The sequence below is a fragment of the Nilaparvata lugens genome, chromosome 7, assembly GCF_014356525.2.
Source record: "Nilaparvata lugens isolate BPH chromosome 7, ASM1435652v1, whole genome shotgun sequence".
In the NCBI taxonomy this organism is placed as follows: domain Eukaryota; kingdom Metazoa; phylum Arthropoda; class Insecta; order Hemiptera; family Delphacidae; genus Nilaparvata; species Nilaparvata lugens.
The window spans coordinates 61,303,802-61,320,286 of NC_052510.1; the positions used below are offsets into that span (position 1 = coordinate 61,303,802).

A 16,485-nucleotide genomic window follows, 5' to 3' on the forward strand; every position below is an offset into this window, starting at 1 on the left:
TTCATTTCCTTCATCACTGGCATGCTGTTAATATTATGGCAGCTACACTATTCATTTGCACCAAATAAAAGTATAACGATTAGTGAGCCAACCATTTTTCATGGTAGGAGAGTGGACAAAATTTATGAATTTCATCCATGAACAGTCAGGGTAAAACACGATTCCCGTATAGCACTGAAAGTTTTGTTGTATTTTCCCTGATACACCTTCCGACCTCGGAAAACTATTCGCTGAACGTTGGTGCAAATGACAAGTGGAGCGGCCATAATTAACAACATGTCAGTGATGATTGGATAAAAACAGTAGATTGAAACTAGCCTAGATATAAACACAAATAATGCATTATTAACGCAAATTAACAGTGCTGCCTACATGAACAGAAATACACTTACATTGCGGTTAATAATTGACTCACACTCGTATAATGGGTCTATGTGAAAATGCTATAGACGATATTTGGGGTGGGATGGTTCAGGATACTGGAAAATGAGGATACAAGGATAGCTATATAAAAATGTTATAGAAGGTATAGTTTACTGGAAAAAGCTCGAGATAAGGCAGCTATCTTCAACCATCCCATCCCAAATCCAATTAGAACTATAGAAGATTCATTGGGCTCATACTAAAGTATTTCATCTACAGCATTTTCACACAGCTCCAGTATCCTTGAACCATCCCAATTCATACAATTTATTGATTCATACAATAAGTACATCATCAAAATGATAAAGAGAGAAAAAATAAGGTAACCTTGTGCTATTCCTCTCCCAAATTTAGATAAGGTTACACATAGTCCAAAGTAGGTTAAATCTTGTAGTTGTTCAATTCACAAAATTTTCAGTTCGTAATTATTTTCAAAAAGTGAATTTTAAAATTTAGATACTTTGAAACCAAACATAGAAGACTATTAATAGCTGATTGTAAGTCATTACTCTTAAACTTACACTAGTGCAAACATCAAGTTTTGTCTCTCCTTTCAATGAACAGACTATAATATACAATAAAATCTACACGCCAGTTGCATGAAAATCCAATCAAATTAGACTGACATAGAATTATGTGACCTAACAGAACTGATATGACGTCATTTCACAGATAGGGAGAGAAAAAATAAGGTAATCTTGTGCTATTCCTCTCCCAAATTTGAACAACAATTAATCAATTAAAACAATTGATCCAATCAGAACAACAGGAGACTCATTTCGACCTCCATACAGTCACAGGAACTACTTTACAGTACAGTGAACCAAACATGTTTTCTATTATGTAGCACACACGCATGTGTGATGAACATGATTGTGTGTCCGGCGCATGCGTGATAAAGACGACTGGTGGCCCGCCATGTTTGTGGGTGGCTGGTGTGCTTTCTTGTAGGTTTGGCGTGGAAGTACATAAGGGCGAGCATGTCTATTGCGGGAATCATGCCGCCGATTTGCGACCCAGTCGACGGCCATTGTCTGGTCGACGGTTGCTATGTCAACAATGTTCCAGGTACCTAACATATTAATTTTAATGTACCGTATTTAAATTATATACTGGCGAAAGTCTACAATAGCAGTAACATCCGGAAAATCGATTTTAACTTTTAACTTCCAGTGAGGTCCACGTTATAATGACAGTGTTTGATTAGCGATGGTATTGCTATCCTTGTCAATCATTCAACAAAGCGGATATCCGCTATCTCTTTCTCGATTTGATCTGTTGCTAAATCGTTTTTCAACAATGTAGGAATAGCCTATAATTAATTAACAAAATCTTGATTATGAAAATTCATTATAAGATCATAAAAATATATTTTCTTGAGGAATAAACAGTTGATATTATATCAATAAACCTGTATCAGCTACCGTCTATAGAAAGCATTGACGTATTAATTAATAATTCATTTCATAATGAATTTTCATAATTAAGATGAAATATTTTATTAATTAATTATATATTCTACATTGTTAAAAGACGATCTGGCTACAGAGCAAAGCGAGAAAGAGATAGCGCTATCCGCTTTGTTGAATGATAGACAAGGATAGCAATACCATTGCTAATCAAACACTGCCATTATAACGTTGACCTCACTATAGCTTGAAAATTGAAAGAAAAGTTGGAATGTGGGCATGCTAGTGGAACTCTTATTTATTTATTTATTTATTTATTAGAACTGTCACAAACACGATATTTGGAAAGAGAAACAGGCAATTGCCCATAACTTCTTCTATTGAGCTGGGGTATAAAAGTAGCTCGGAGAACTAGTTTATGGTCCTGCTTTCAAAGTATATATCAATCAGAAACTCTAAAAAACCTTTAGACAAACAGAATCTGGGAGCAGTGAATTATTTATTTATTAATAATACTGATACTAATCAGTACTAATACTAATCAGTACTAATACTAATACTACAATACATACAATCAAAAAATAACATATTCAGGAAGTGTCATGCATTATTATTGTAGATCACAATTGAAAGAATTGATTTTATTTATTTATGGTGACTCTGATAGAGTATCTAATAGCATGAATGAATCCTATTTCTACTCAATTACAATCAAATTATTCAAGAAATAGTTATTTGTACAACTAGTGCGCAAAGTGACAGTTTGCTGCACGGAAAGAAACGTTTATGCCCGAGCCGTAGGCGAGGGCGGAATGGCTTCTTGAGTGCAGCAGAGGAACTTTGCGCACGTATTTCACATTAAATTTTTCATACAGTTACCATTGAATATGAAAAGTTGGTAAATATTGGTAAAATGATGGCTGAAATCCATCAAATGTTTGTGTGTGTGATGCTGTTATTAATAACAAACTTAATTAATTTAAATATTAATCCAATTGAAGTTGAAAGTTCTCAGCCAAAGTTCTCATTTTTATTCATTCAAGAATCAGAAAAAATACAGATAGAACAAAAAATTCACATTCAAAATATACGCCAACAGCTGATTGGTATGGCTGCAAGATGGCTGAACTGACAAGCGGGCGACCTAGCGGGAAGAATCGTACCTAAGTTTGTTTCATCCAGCTAAAAAGTACTGGAACAGGATTCAGAAATTTAGACTTTTGATCAAATTACCGAGAAAAATGCTGAAAGTAAACTGAAAAATATTTATAAAAATAACATAGACAACAGAGAATATTTATTGTAGTATTCTTATGTCTTTTATTTTTCTTATTTATATGGATATCGAACGGTAATCATTTAACCTCAATATTCGAATTTTATAATGTATATTCGCTACTTTTCTTATTGCTTGCAGTTGAAATAATAATCATCAATAGAAAAGAACTATTATTTATTATTAAATTATGAGAATTCGTAAATGTTGATTTAGATGAACATTATTCTTGTTTTGGATTTCTAGATTGGGATTTTATCATAAATGTAGGGTAGCCATTGAAATGATTCTTATTTAAATCTAACCACAGTCATTGTTACCAACTTAATTTTTGTTTTCGTGCACTAATCCTCCATATAACCCACCAACTATTTTGTGTTGCCATGTTGCAAATCTGGAGTACGCAAAGTAATATTTTGCGCACTAGAGCGGAAAAGTGATTCTTTGCGTTCTGTTATCAGTGCAGGAATGGCCACTTTTCAAGGTAACTGTAGGAAAAAGTAATTTGAGACTGATGAATAGTGTGAACATACTTTACTCAATGTTAGAGTAACAAGACATCAGAAGAAGACAGATGAAAATTACTGAGATATTGCAATTATTCAAATGCTAATGAATTAATAATAATTATTATTATACGAAAAAAACAAATTAAAAGTTGTAAATCACCCCGAAGACTTCTGCTACTGCAAATCTAGCTGTTTACCCTGTTGTCAATATTTGCAGTAGCAGAAGTCTTCGGGGTGAATTACAGCATTTAATTTAGATTTTCGTTTAATAATAATCATCAGAAGTGGAATTGATGAATAAACAGGAAATATACAGAGTGATTCTTAATTATGGTAAAATAATTCAATACGTGATAGTAGAGGTAAAAATAAGAAAAAACAGTGACTGTTAAATGATCGCTAGACGATTGAAAGTACTCCAGTCAGTAAGTAAAAGTTTTTAATATTTACTTAATAATCGACTGCATGTCGTGTTCAAATACATAAAAAAGTGTGTAAATACAAAGCAGCTCGGAATGGATCAAGAAACCATCACCAAGAAAAAAAGTACTCATAAACATATATCCATAAACGCTTCATTAACAAGCTATACAGGGTGAAAGATTTCGCCCGGAATTCAGTTCCTCTGGTGAAATACACCGATGCTGAATTGTTTGGGGACTAGTTTTTGAAAAGCTTATGCTGGATTCATATGGAAAAATTGAATAAAACTAGTCTGGAAGCTGTAGTGTGAGTAGTTTTTGAGAAAAACGTTGAAATATGCAAAAAAATCTAAGTAGAAAAACACGGACTTCTACGTTTGATGCCCAATAACTTTCTTCAATGACCAGTAAACAAATAACTTTTCGCAATAAAAATTGTGGAGAATTTAATTCTGAAAAAAATTATGTAAGCTGTGTAAACTAAATTTGAATAAAAGTTAAATAAAATGGATTCTTATGTAGTACATTACACCACAAAAATTTGCTGTTTTATGAGGAGAGAACTAATAACTCATAGGTTGTAGCTGATTGCAAATAAAATATTCGGTTTTTATGAAAAGTTTTATTTTTATATGAAAGTAACATATCCAAATGACATTAAACTTATACCAAAATCCATCATAAGTTTTTCAAAAACTAGTCCCCAAACAATTCAGCATTGGTGTATTTCATCAGAGGAACTGAATTCCGGTCGAAATCGTTCACTCTGTATAGCTCGCTAATGAATCGTTTATGGATATATGTTTATAAGGATTTTGTTTCTTATTTTTACCTCTACTATCACGTATTAAATTATTTTACCATAATTTAAGAATCACCCTGTATAGGCCACAAGAACTTTAATATTGATCAATATACATATTGTACTATATTCTAATGCAATAATGGGCCATATGAATAAAGTTGAGCATTTGCTTTTACTTCTAAAACATGGAGCATTTGCTTCATTTTCTATGGATAAACGTGAGAAAAACCTTTTGCTCATGCTCATCAAAAAAATAGTCACCTGTATAAAAAAATCACCTGTATAGGCCACAAGAACTTTAATATTGATGAATATACATATTGTACTATATTCTAATGCAATAATGGGCCATATGAATAAAGTTGAGCATTTGCTTATACTTCTAAAATATGGAGCATTTGCTTCATTTTCTATGGATAAACGTGAGCAAAACCTTTTGCTCATGCTCATCAAAAAAATAGTTTGAGCATTTGCTCAAAAGTAAAAGCTTTTGCTCAAAATTGTATTAATAAACTAGATCATTTGCTCAACTTTTGAAGCTTATCAATTTTTATATGAAAGTAACATATCCAAATGACATTAAACTTATACCAAAAATCCATCATAAGTTTTTCAAAAACTAGTCCCCAAACAATTCAGCATTGGTGTATTTCATCAGAGGAACTGAATTCCGGTCGAAATCGTTCACTCTGTATAGCTCACTAATGAATCGTCTATGGATATATGTTTATAAGGATTTTGCTTCTTATTTTTACCTCTACTATCACGTATTAAATTATTTTACCATAATTTAAGAATCACCCTGTATAGGCCACAAGAACTTTAATATTGATCAATATACATATTGTACTATATTCTAATGCAATAATGGGCCATATGAATAAAGTTGAGCATTTGCTTTTACTTCTAAAACATGGAGCATTTGCTTCATTTTCTATGGATAAACGTGAGAAAAACCTTTTGCTCATGCTCATCAAAAAAATAGTCACCTGTATAAAAAAATCACCTGTATAGGCCACAAGAACTTTAATATTGATGAATATACATATTGTACTATATTCTAATGCAATAATGGGCCATATGAATAAAGTTGAGCATTTGCTTATACTTCTAAAATATGGAGCATTTGCTTCATTTTCTATGGATAAACGTGAGCAAAACCTTTTGCTCATGCTCATCAAAAAAATAGTTTGAGCATTTGCTCAAAAGTAAAAGCTTTTGCTCAAAATTGTATTAATAAACTAGATCATTTGCTCAACTTTTGAAGCTTATCAATTTTTATATGAAAGTAACATATCCAAATGACATTAAACTTATACCAAAAATCCATCATAAGTTTTTCAAAAACTAGTCCCCAAACAATTCAGCATTGGTGTATTTCATCAGAGGAACTGAATTCCGGTCGAAATCGTTCACTCTGTATAGCTCACTAATGAATCGTCTATGGATATATGTTTATAAGGATTTTGCTTCTTATTTTTACCTCTACTATCACGTATTAAATTATTTTACCATAATTTAAGAATCACCCTGTATAGGCCACAAGAACTTTAATATTGATCAATATACATATTGTACTATATTCTAATGCAATAATGGGCCATATGAATAAAGTTGAGCATTTGCTTTTACTTCTAAAATATGGAGCATTTGCTTCATTTTCTATGGATAAACGTGAGAAAAACCTTTTGCTCATGCTCATCAAAAAAATAGTCACCTGTATAAAAAAAATCACCTGTATAGGCCACAAGAACTTTAATATTGATTAATATACATATTGTACTATATTCTAATGCAATAATGGGCCATATGAATAAAGTTGAGCATTTGCTTATACTTCTAAAATATGGAGCATTTGCTTCATTTTCTATGGATAAACGTGAGCAAAACCTTTTGCTCATGCTCATCAAAAAAATAGTTTGAGCATTTGCTCAAAAGTAAAAGCTTTTGCTCAAAATTGTATGAATAAACTAGATCATTTGCTCAACTTTTGAAGCTTATCAATTTTTGCTCATAGTAAAATGGCTCAACTAATTCGTATGAGGAAGAGGAAACTATACCAGATACGATCACAACCAATAGTTAGGAACTATAAAACTCTTTTTAGATTCAACCATGATACATATCACCATTATCCCTACAAAAGAATAAATACTAAAGATACCTGTTATAAAGATAGCCATTACAAAATAGGAAATGGATATTTAAGAAGATGAAAGTGTTGACGATTATAAGAAGGCTATTGATATTAAAAGAATATGCTAAATATTATTATAGAGATGACATTTTTTCACGCTATTATTTCAAAATTCTAAACTCAACTAACCTAAAACTCTATTCATAAATAGAAAACAGAGCAGACGACGCAAACACAAGCGGTGCACCCTATTTGCATATTTAGCGCTTCCGTGAGCTATAAAAACAAACTAAGGCTACAAAAGCGAATCAGTTGATGAAAAATCTCTAAAATACGTGAGCATTTGCTCCAGAGTTCAGGAGCATAAGGTAAGAGTAAAAGGTAAAGCTTATTCATATAAAAATGAGCAAATACTTTTTCTTCTACCTTTTGCTCATGAGCAAAACCTTATGCACCTTGCTCATGCTCATGAGCATTTGCTCTGGTTTTATTCATATGGGCCAATATATCAACTGTATCATTTTTACGATGCTGAAGAACTCAGAAATCGTTCTATCTATTGATGTCTGATGAGTTTTGTTTGCCCACAGCTGACGTGATGCGCAGTCAAGGGGCAGCGCACATCCTGGCAATAGACGTGGGCTCCCAGGACGACACCGATCTCACCAACTACGGCGACTCACTGTCCGGCTGGTGGCTGCTGTGGAAACGCTTCAACCCGTTCACCACACCCGTCAAGGTGCCCAACCTGCCCGACATACAGTCACGACTCGCCTATGTGTCGTGTGTGCAGCAGTTGGAGGTGAGCTGGCCCTACTTTTTGAATAGCCCTTATAGAAATACTTTTAGGACAACCGTTGGGTAACCGAAACTAATGTATGATTAATCCTTGAGGAAGAGTAAACTTTTGGGATAGTCATCGTAGAAATAATAGTCCTCCGTACATAATTTTAAGTTATGTGTATGTGTGTGTGTGTGCGCGCGCATGTGTGAATGTGTGTGCGTGTGAATGTGTGCAAGAATGATTGTAAATTTACTTATTTCAATATAATATATTCAATTATTATGTTATTTATTTATTTATTTATTTATCACATTGTGTACAAATACTTGAGATGAGGAAAGGCACAACAGGCTCATACCCAAAACTGTCCCATTTCCAATTTATACTATACTGTCCAAATCAAAATGTTGGTTATGTCACTTTCACTTTTCAAAATAAAAATTTATGCTCTTCAATACTCAGACTTCAAACGAGCAAATTTTGAACCAAATAGATACTATTAGAGCCTAGAATCAAAAAATCTAGAACAGTAACTTAATAATTATTCAAAAAGTCTAAATTTTGATTGAAACTAAAAATTTTCGAGCTAAAAACCTCACACTTTTATGATATAATATTTAAATTTTTATATTAATATTTTATCATATATATTCAAGTGTCCCCACACAGGGTAGTCTATAGGGAACATATATTAGAAATCAGGAAACAATATTGTATTTGCTTTTTGGGATGTATTTGATTGTTTTTTTTTTTTAATAAAGAATAAAGAAATACTTGTGGGACTATAGTTCTTGTAAAACAGCTTGATTAAACTCAAAACCCCTTGAAATTGACAGTTCATTTCTATTTTTTACAGGAGGTGAAAAGAAGTGACTATTGTGAATACATTAGACCACCGATCGATAAGTACAAGACATTGCAGTTTGGAAGCTTCGATGAAATCAAGGTAATGTAATTTCTAAATTTGTTATCAGAAGGAATTTCTTCTTTTATATTTATTATTATGAATATTATTATTAAGTATCTATAAAGTAAGTACAATGCCCCAATATAAGCTAACATTAGCTTCATGGGGTAGCCACAAAATCTTAACAACATTTATGGATATCTAAATTAATTCTTTCAGTTCATACGATTGTCATTATCATATTATGGAGATCTATATAGATTCTCAAGACGTATGTGATAAATATAAGAGATTATTTTTATGATTACTCTAATTTGTAAACTGACATAATTATGTCAAGTAAGAAAAATTTGAAAAAAAATATTATCATTTGTCATGTGAAACTATGTAATTTGAGCATAGCTCCAACAGTGTATGACTCGTCAATTTAATAATTAAACTACCCTGAGGTCACATCAATAAAAAAAACAGAAATATAAATTTTATTCTTTCAAGGCTTCTATAAATAAGTCTTCTTTTTAAAAAAGTCTTTACTGATTGTTTCTCGTGGCATTTAATCATGATTAACATTTAATAGGCTTTTGTGCGCAACCGTTTTCAATATTCATAAATTTGAGTCCAATTCTTAGAATAGAATAGGGTTTATTGATCAACATTATAGGTATATAACATATACATGGATCTTGTCTAGAAGGTAAGGTACAAAGGAAAGTGATAGTAGTGACAAGGATGAGCCTAGAACAATGTCAGACAACCTAGTACAATATAATTTAACATAAAGCAATATCAGATAACATGGAACAACATGAAATATATACTTGAATATTGGCATATCAAGTCTAGATTACAAATTGATTTATTATACCTCATATAAATCTATTATTTAGCGATGCGATGAGGATGAGGAATTCAATTTATTCACAACACACAAAAATACAATGAGTAGAAGCAATAACAATAACAGTAACAATGATATTAACACATTAAAAGACAATATTGCTAAAATGATGTGTGCTGGAAGAAAAAGAGGGAAAATACCTTGCAACTATGGTTTCCCATGTAATAGGCAGGTAAGGTATAACTGAAAGGGAAGGGTGTGTGATAGGGAAGTGGAAGAAGGTAACTTAACCTAACCTAACCTAACCTAACCTAAGCCAGTTCTTTCCTTTATTATAGTACTAGCAGGTAACCCGTGCTCCGCAATTATATCTATACTATATATTTTTTTATACTTGTAATTACTATAACTAGAGACCCCCTGGGTTGAAGAACTCGCTCATGAACTGTTGTGAACTTATAAAATTAATGTTGTGTATTATTCAGCTGAAATCATGTATCGGCGCATAAAGTCTGTTTGTCTGACAGTCTGAGTGACAACTGCCAAATAATAGCGTCAGCTTCTTTAAATGAATGGAAAAACTACAGAAATAACATGCAAATAATTCCAGCTGACTGATAAATGATAAAACAAAACAAATGTTTTCTTATGCACTTCCAATGTTATTGTTATATTCTGTAAAGGACGAAGGAGTGAGTCAATTTTGTTGTCAAACGAACTTGACCTGTAAAAAGGTTCAAAGAATTCGTGTTCAAAATTTGAAGCTGATTGATCAATTCACTCTAAAGTTCTTGTCGAACATACAAACAGATAAAAAACGACTTTGGGCTCTAGTTAGTCAAAAGTGAGAACTTCGCTAACGTGCGTTCAATAACTATAAGTTGACTCAAATTTGCTATCAAGGTATTCCTCTAAGGTATAGGAAACCCTAGTTCTCGATAGCTCCTTCACTTTAGACTGAAACTGAATAGAATAATGTTATAAATAATCAATGAAATGAAAGAATGTTGAGCTGAATACACATTTGAAATACATCACAAAAAAATATTTAACAGCTGATTTGTTGTTTTGAACAGGACGTAGGCTTCATCCACGGCCAGACCTACTTTGCCGGTCTGATGAAGGCCGGACCGCCGTCCTTCCTCAAGCAACAGCTGACAGCAGACAGCAGACGACGGCTGTCCTCCTCGCCATCAACAGCTGATCATCACTGCTCGGACGCCAGGGGGCGCAGTCTGTCGGGGGCGCACTCTACCGCCGTGGGCGGCCAGCAAGGGAGCGCCGCCACTGGATACACTTTCACCGACCTCGCACAGATGGTGTGTCAAGTGCAGCCCAGCAAGAAGTATTGGGATGGTTAGTAGACGAATAATTCTATACTATTAAACGAGCAATTTCTGTTTATATGTTTGTATGTTTAGATGTTTATTTGTTTGTATTTCACCGGATCTCGAAAACGACTCTAACGATTCTCACGAAATTTAGAACATAGTAGGTTTATAATATAAAAATTTGATTGCACTAGGTCTCATCCCTGGGAAAACTCGCTGAAGGACATTAAAAGGATAATTATTATTCATCCATGGAAAAACAGCTGATTAATTATTTCGTCGTCTGTTGATGATGGAAGTGAGTGAGCGAGTTCATGTGTGTGGGACTGAGCCAAAATTATGACAGCTGTTGAACTTTTGTAATCATTCAATCAGGTTCTTAGTGCCGGTAGCAAAAAAAGCCGGGTTATTTTCAATCCTGATTAATTCCAGTAGATCCATCTTTTTGAAATGGTCTTCTCTGATTTGGTTCACGTGAAATTAATCAGGATTATAATTTAACCGGCTTTTATGCAACCGGACCTTTGTGAGGGAAATTTTTGCATTCCTTTGGGAATTAATCTCAATTTACTGTGATTAGATAGAACATTTATGTATGAACTTTGAATGTTATTATAATTTCTTCTTTCGTAATAATTGTTTTATGCTTTTGTACTCCAGAGCGAAGCTCGGTCCCCGATATTGTTTTTTGAAGTTGATTCGATCAGCACAAGAAGTATTGGGATGGTTAGTAGACGAATAATGTTTTTTGAAAGGTCTTTGAGATTCGTTGAAATTGATTTGACCAGCACAAGAAGTGTTGGGATGGTTAGTAGACGAATAATGTTTTTTGAAAGGTCTTTGAGGTTCGATGAATTTGATTTGACCAGCACAAGAAGTATTGGGATGGCTAGTAGACGAATAATGTTTTTTGAAAGGTCTTTGAGATTCAATGAAATTGATTTGACCAGCACAAGAAGTATTGGGATGGTTAGTAGACAAATGATGTTTTCAGAAAGGTTTTTACCAACCTGCGTACAGACTAGAGCGCAAAGAACACGCGCATTTCGCTTTTCATCAGCTGATATGGTTGATTGAATAAAAACTAGAACCTAGTGACAGCAACTATATAGTGAGGTCCACGCTATAATGACAGTGGAGAAAGATGGGTGAACATTGTTGCCGATCCTCTGTCTTGTCAATGCTTTCTATAGATGGTAGCTGATACAGGTTTATTGATGTAATATTAACGGTTCGTTCTCGTTTAAAATAATCAATTATATTTTATTAAGCAAGAAATTCTATTTTTCAATCATCTCATAGTTAATTTTCATTATTAAAATGAAAAATTTTGTTAATGAATTTCTAATATTCTACATTGTTAAAAGATGATCTGGCCAGAGGGCAAAGCGAGAAAGAGATACATAAAATCAAACATAGTTATGTGAGAAATAGTTTAAAATCATAATTATTTATTGTATGTATTATTGATTATTGGACTAAAGTATCAGTGAACATGTCCAGGCCAGTTGGAATGTTATAATGTTAGATCCAATGTTATAATGTTATTAATGTTAGATCCACGTTATAATGACAGTGTTTGATTAGCAATGGTATTGCTATCCTTGTCTATCATTCAACAAAGCGTATTGCGCTATCTCTTTCTCGCTTTGATCTGTTGCCAGATAGTCCTTTAACAATGTAGAATTGATAGTTAATTAACAGAATATATCATCTTAATTATGAAATTGTTTATAATCCATCTTGCTTAATAAAATATAATTGATTATTTTAAACAAGAATGAACCGTTAATATTACACCAATAAACCTGTATCAGCTACCGTCTATAGAAGGCATTGACGAAACAGAGGATCGGCAACGTCTTTCTCCTATCTTTCTTCCCTGCCATTATAACGTAGACCTCACAATAGCTCGGCCGGAATGATATCAATTTAAAATAAAATAATAATATTTAATAATCTCAATAATTATTGAATTTAATTTTTAATCCTAATAAATTCAATTTTTTATAATCCCAATATCAAGAAGTCTCATTTTGTACTTGTTATTTTTGTACTGAGGCTATGGATATTGTTGGCTATGGTATTGTAAATTTTTGTAAAAATCAATAAATTGTTGTAATTTTCAGAGAGCTCAACCTCGTCTGACGATTACGAAGCAGATGAAGAGGACGCTCAGGAAGTGGGTTATGTCTCGGAGCCATCTTCGCGAATTCTGGAGGGAAGCAAATCGATGCTGAGGCGTCGCCAAGGAGGATCTCTGTCTCTCTCCGAGAACGAAATCGAATCTGAAACCAACTAATCAATCGGTGATAGACATCGAAGTAGTCTGAATAGCTGATTGGATTAATTGATAATATATCTCGCTTAAAACTGAGTTGGATAGTCAATTGATTAATGTCCTAGAATAGAATCAAATTTTCGCTTAAACCGAAGTTGAGTTGGATAGTTAATCAACTGTCCAAGAATGATATCTCGCTTAAAACTGAGTTGGATAGTTAATTGATTAAAGCCCTAGAATGGAATAGAAGTTTTCGTTTAAACCGAAGTTGATTTGGATAGTTGAATCAACTGTCCAAGAATGTAATGATATCTCGCTTAAAAACGGAGTTGGATAGCTAATTGATTAATGTCCTAGTGTGGAATCAAGTTTTCGCTTAAACCGAAGTTGAGTTGGATAGTGAATCAACTGTCCAAGAATGTAATGATATGTCGTTTAAAACTGAGTTGGATAGTTAAAATTGATTTATGTCCTAGAATGGAATGAAGTTTTCGCTTAAAACGAAGTTTAGTTGAATAGTTAAATCAACTGTCCAAGAAGTTGGAAACTAGTTAATTAATTAATTGGTTGGTTACTCTCCGTAAAAATTAATTCTGAGAGCAGACAACTAAGAAGTTTGCTTCTGAAACCAATCGGTTAATCAATGATAGACATCAAACTCGTTTGAATATCTGATCAGATTAATAAATTGATATCTCGCCTAAAACTGGATTGGATAGTTGATTGGTAACTGTCCAAGAATGGTATCTTAAAACTGAGTTAGATAGTTGATCGGTACCTAACTGTCCTAGAATGGAATAAAGTTTTTGCTTCTGAAACCCAATCAATGATAGGCATCAAATTCGTTTGAGAATCTGATCAGATTAATTGATATCTCACTTGAAACGGAGTTGTACATTTAATTGATTAATGTTCAAGAATAAAATATAGTTTTTGATTAACGAAACTGAGAACGTTAATCAATCAAAGGCAGGCATAAATTCGTTTGAATAGCTGATTGGATAAATTGATATCTCGCTTAAAACGGAGTTCGATAGTTGATAGGTTACTGTCCAAGAGTGTTATCAAATTGTCGCTTAAAACGATGTTTAGTTGGATAGTTGATTAATTAATGTCCAAGAATGTATTCAAGTTGGAAACTAGTTGATCAATCAGTTAAGAAGGAAACTAGTTGTAATCAATTGATTTATTACTCTCTGTAAACGAAATTGTGTCTGAAAGTAATTGGCCAGTTGATTAATTAATTGATTAGTATTTTACTGATAGTCATCGAGTTTATTCGAATAGAGGAATTTAGCTAGACGTTTTGTTGATGTTTGGAAATCTGTGATCTGTTGAGTCAGTGCTGAATTTGAGGAGGAGGTTTGAACTGAGGAGTGAGCGGAGGGGCACGGGGGAATAGGAGGAGGAGAAGGAAATAAATTTAAATTATTGAAAGGAAATAATAATGTAGAGGGGAACAGAAAAGAATACAAATGATAGTTAAACAAAGAACAACCTGAATTCTAGAATTCTATTTTGATCAGAACTTTTATATTGGTCAAGTTAAAACAGGCTAGGAAGGTTTGAAAGAAAGAGATCTAAACAAGACCATACATTTCCAGAAAAAGAACGAATAGATGGCAGTTTATCACCTGTATATGTAAAGTACGATCTAATTATTTCTATCAACCCTAAAAATCAGCAGTAAATTTGCTAAAATCTATTCAATATATAGAATGATTCTGATAGGACTGATCTCCAAACTCCATTATTGCTGTAACGAAGCTTGAGATAAGATGTCAGTCATGCTACCTACCATAAAAACAATGCAATTCTTATTAATTTTTCATTGTAGCTAGTAATTTGTAGTTAGTAAGTTTAAGTTACTTCTCATCTAGTTCTCAACTTAGTGACTAGTTTTGTCTGTTTAGTTTTTTTAGCAAGAATGCGATTGTTTGTTTCGATTTTGATACTTCAATTTCTTTTTAGTTTAATATAGTTTTGATGTTAGAACAGAATATTGCTTCAAATTGTCGGTATTAAATTATTCATGATTACTTTCTTGTTCTCAAGAATGTTGTAGAAGAACTAGGAAAGAATTCAGGAAAGTTCATTTAATCAATATTTTGCACATAATTTTTATCAACTTTCAATTTAGTAATAATTATTGAATCTTGGTTGATAAACTTTTGTTGGTTGAAGTTTTCATAAATTGAAACCGCCTCTATTATCAATTATCTCAATCCAGTTTTGTCATTTTGAAGATACTAGTCACATTTTCATTTTCTCTAAGATTGAACGAATTTCTGTTTCATACTATTCTTGCACAAATTGTTATTGATAGTCACTTTTTCATTGTTGATAAACATAAATTATTGTGTAAAAATTTTGTTTTGCACAAATGTGTATCTCTCTTGATCATGTAAAATGAAGAGAATAAATAATAATTCTCATTGATCAATATTGGTTTTCCATGACATTTTCTAAACAATAGTCATGGTATCTTGGTATGGTGTTTGAATTTTTCCCACCAATTAAAACTTAAAAGTTATTACCACCTACAGTATCAAACAGTCTCGTAATAGAGAAAATTTAAAAATTACCTGTGAAAATTGGAAATGAATTTTTAATAGAAATATATATTTCTCATAGAGAGTAAAGTACTCAATCTTTTCAATCCATAGAGAAGAGATAGCCTTTACCTAGCTGTGTAATATACTTGGAAATATTTTATAAAAATTCTATTAAATGATTAATATACATTTTTTTAGGTTTAACTAACTGTGATAAATTTCTCACTTTTTCAAAATTTTTTGTTGAAAAATTATTGTTCTTCTAGAGAAATGTTTTGTTCCGCTTGTAATTATTTTGGATATAAGATCTAGTTTTACACTAAATCGTGAATGCTATATTTATAAGATAATTTTTTTTCCTATCAATGTGTATTATCATTTTAGTTTGATTCTATTGTAGCCTAACTCTAAAAATTGTAGTAGGCCTACCATACATTATCTTTAATCTCAGCCTTTTCATGTAGTGAATGATGTTTGAAAATTATGTTGACTCAGATGTTGAAAAAATGATAGTCTCTTAAAATTTAATGCTACAGTGTCAATAGTCAGTAGTATTTTTTATTTATTTTGTAATTGAAATAAAAAAAATTATGTTGTTACTTCTTGATTGATTTTGTACAACCATTGAGTCCGAACTCACTAGACATCAAACCTGCAATCTATGTAGAAATCAATCTGAAAAAACAAACCAAATCAATTGTTTCAAAATTTTGTTAAGGGCCAAAACACACGAGGCGTTATTCAGATTAGTTGGCATGGCACGACAGTGCAGGAAGCTCTCCAACAGGAAGTCTCTGGATGAAAAATA

At 32.5% G+C, this 16,485-nt stretch overlaps 1 protein-coding gene across 3 annotated transcripts in view; it reads left to right on the forward strand.

The window, feature by feature from the left end:
* Nucleotides 1-16,276, forward strand: part of LOC111054830 (neuropathy target esterase sws) — a 104,723-nt gene extending 88,447 nt beyond the window's left edge. For 2 of the 3 annotated variants that reach the window (XM_039433304.1, XM_039433302.1), the window contains exons 23-26: nt 7,572-7,783; nt 8,622-8,711; nt 10,587-10,866; nt 12,971-16,276. In XM_039433304.1, the coding sequence (XP_039289238.1) occupies nt 7,572-7,783; nt 8,622-8,711; nt 10,587-10,866; nt 12,971-13,143 (755 nt within the window). In that variant the 3' untranslated portion in view covers nt 13,144-16,276. Of the gene's footprint in view, nt 1-1,374; nt 1,492-7,571; nt 7,784-8,621; nt 8,712-10,586; nt 10,867-12,970 lie in introns of all 3 variants that reach the window. The other variant, XM_039433303.1, reaches the window with a different exon arrangement.
* Nucleotides 16,277-16,485: the final 209 nt, after the last annotated feature.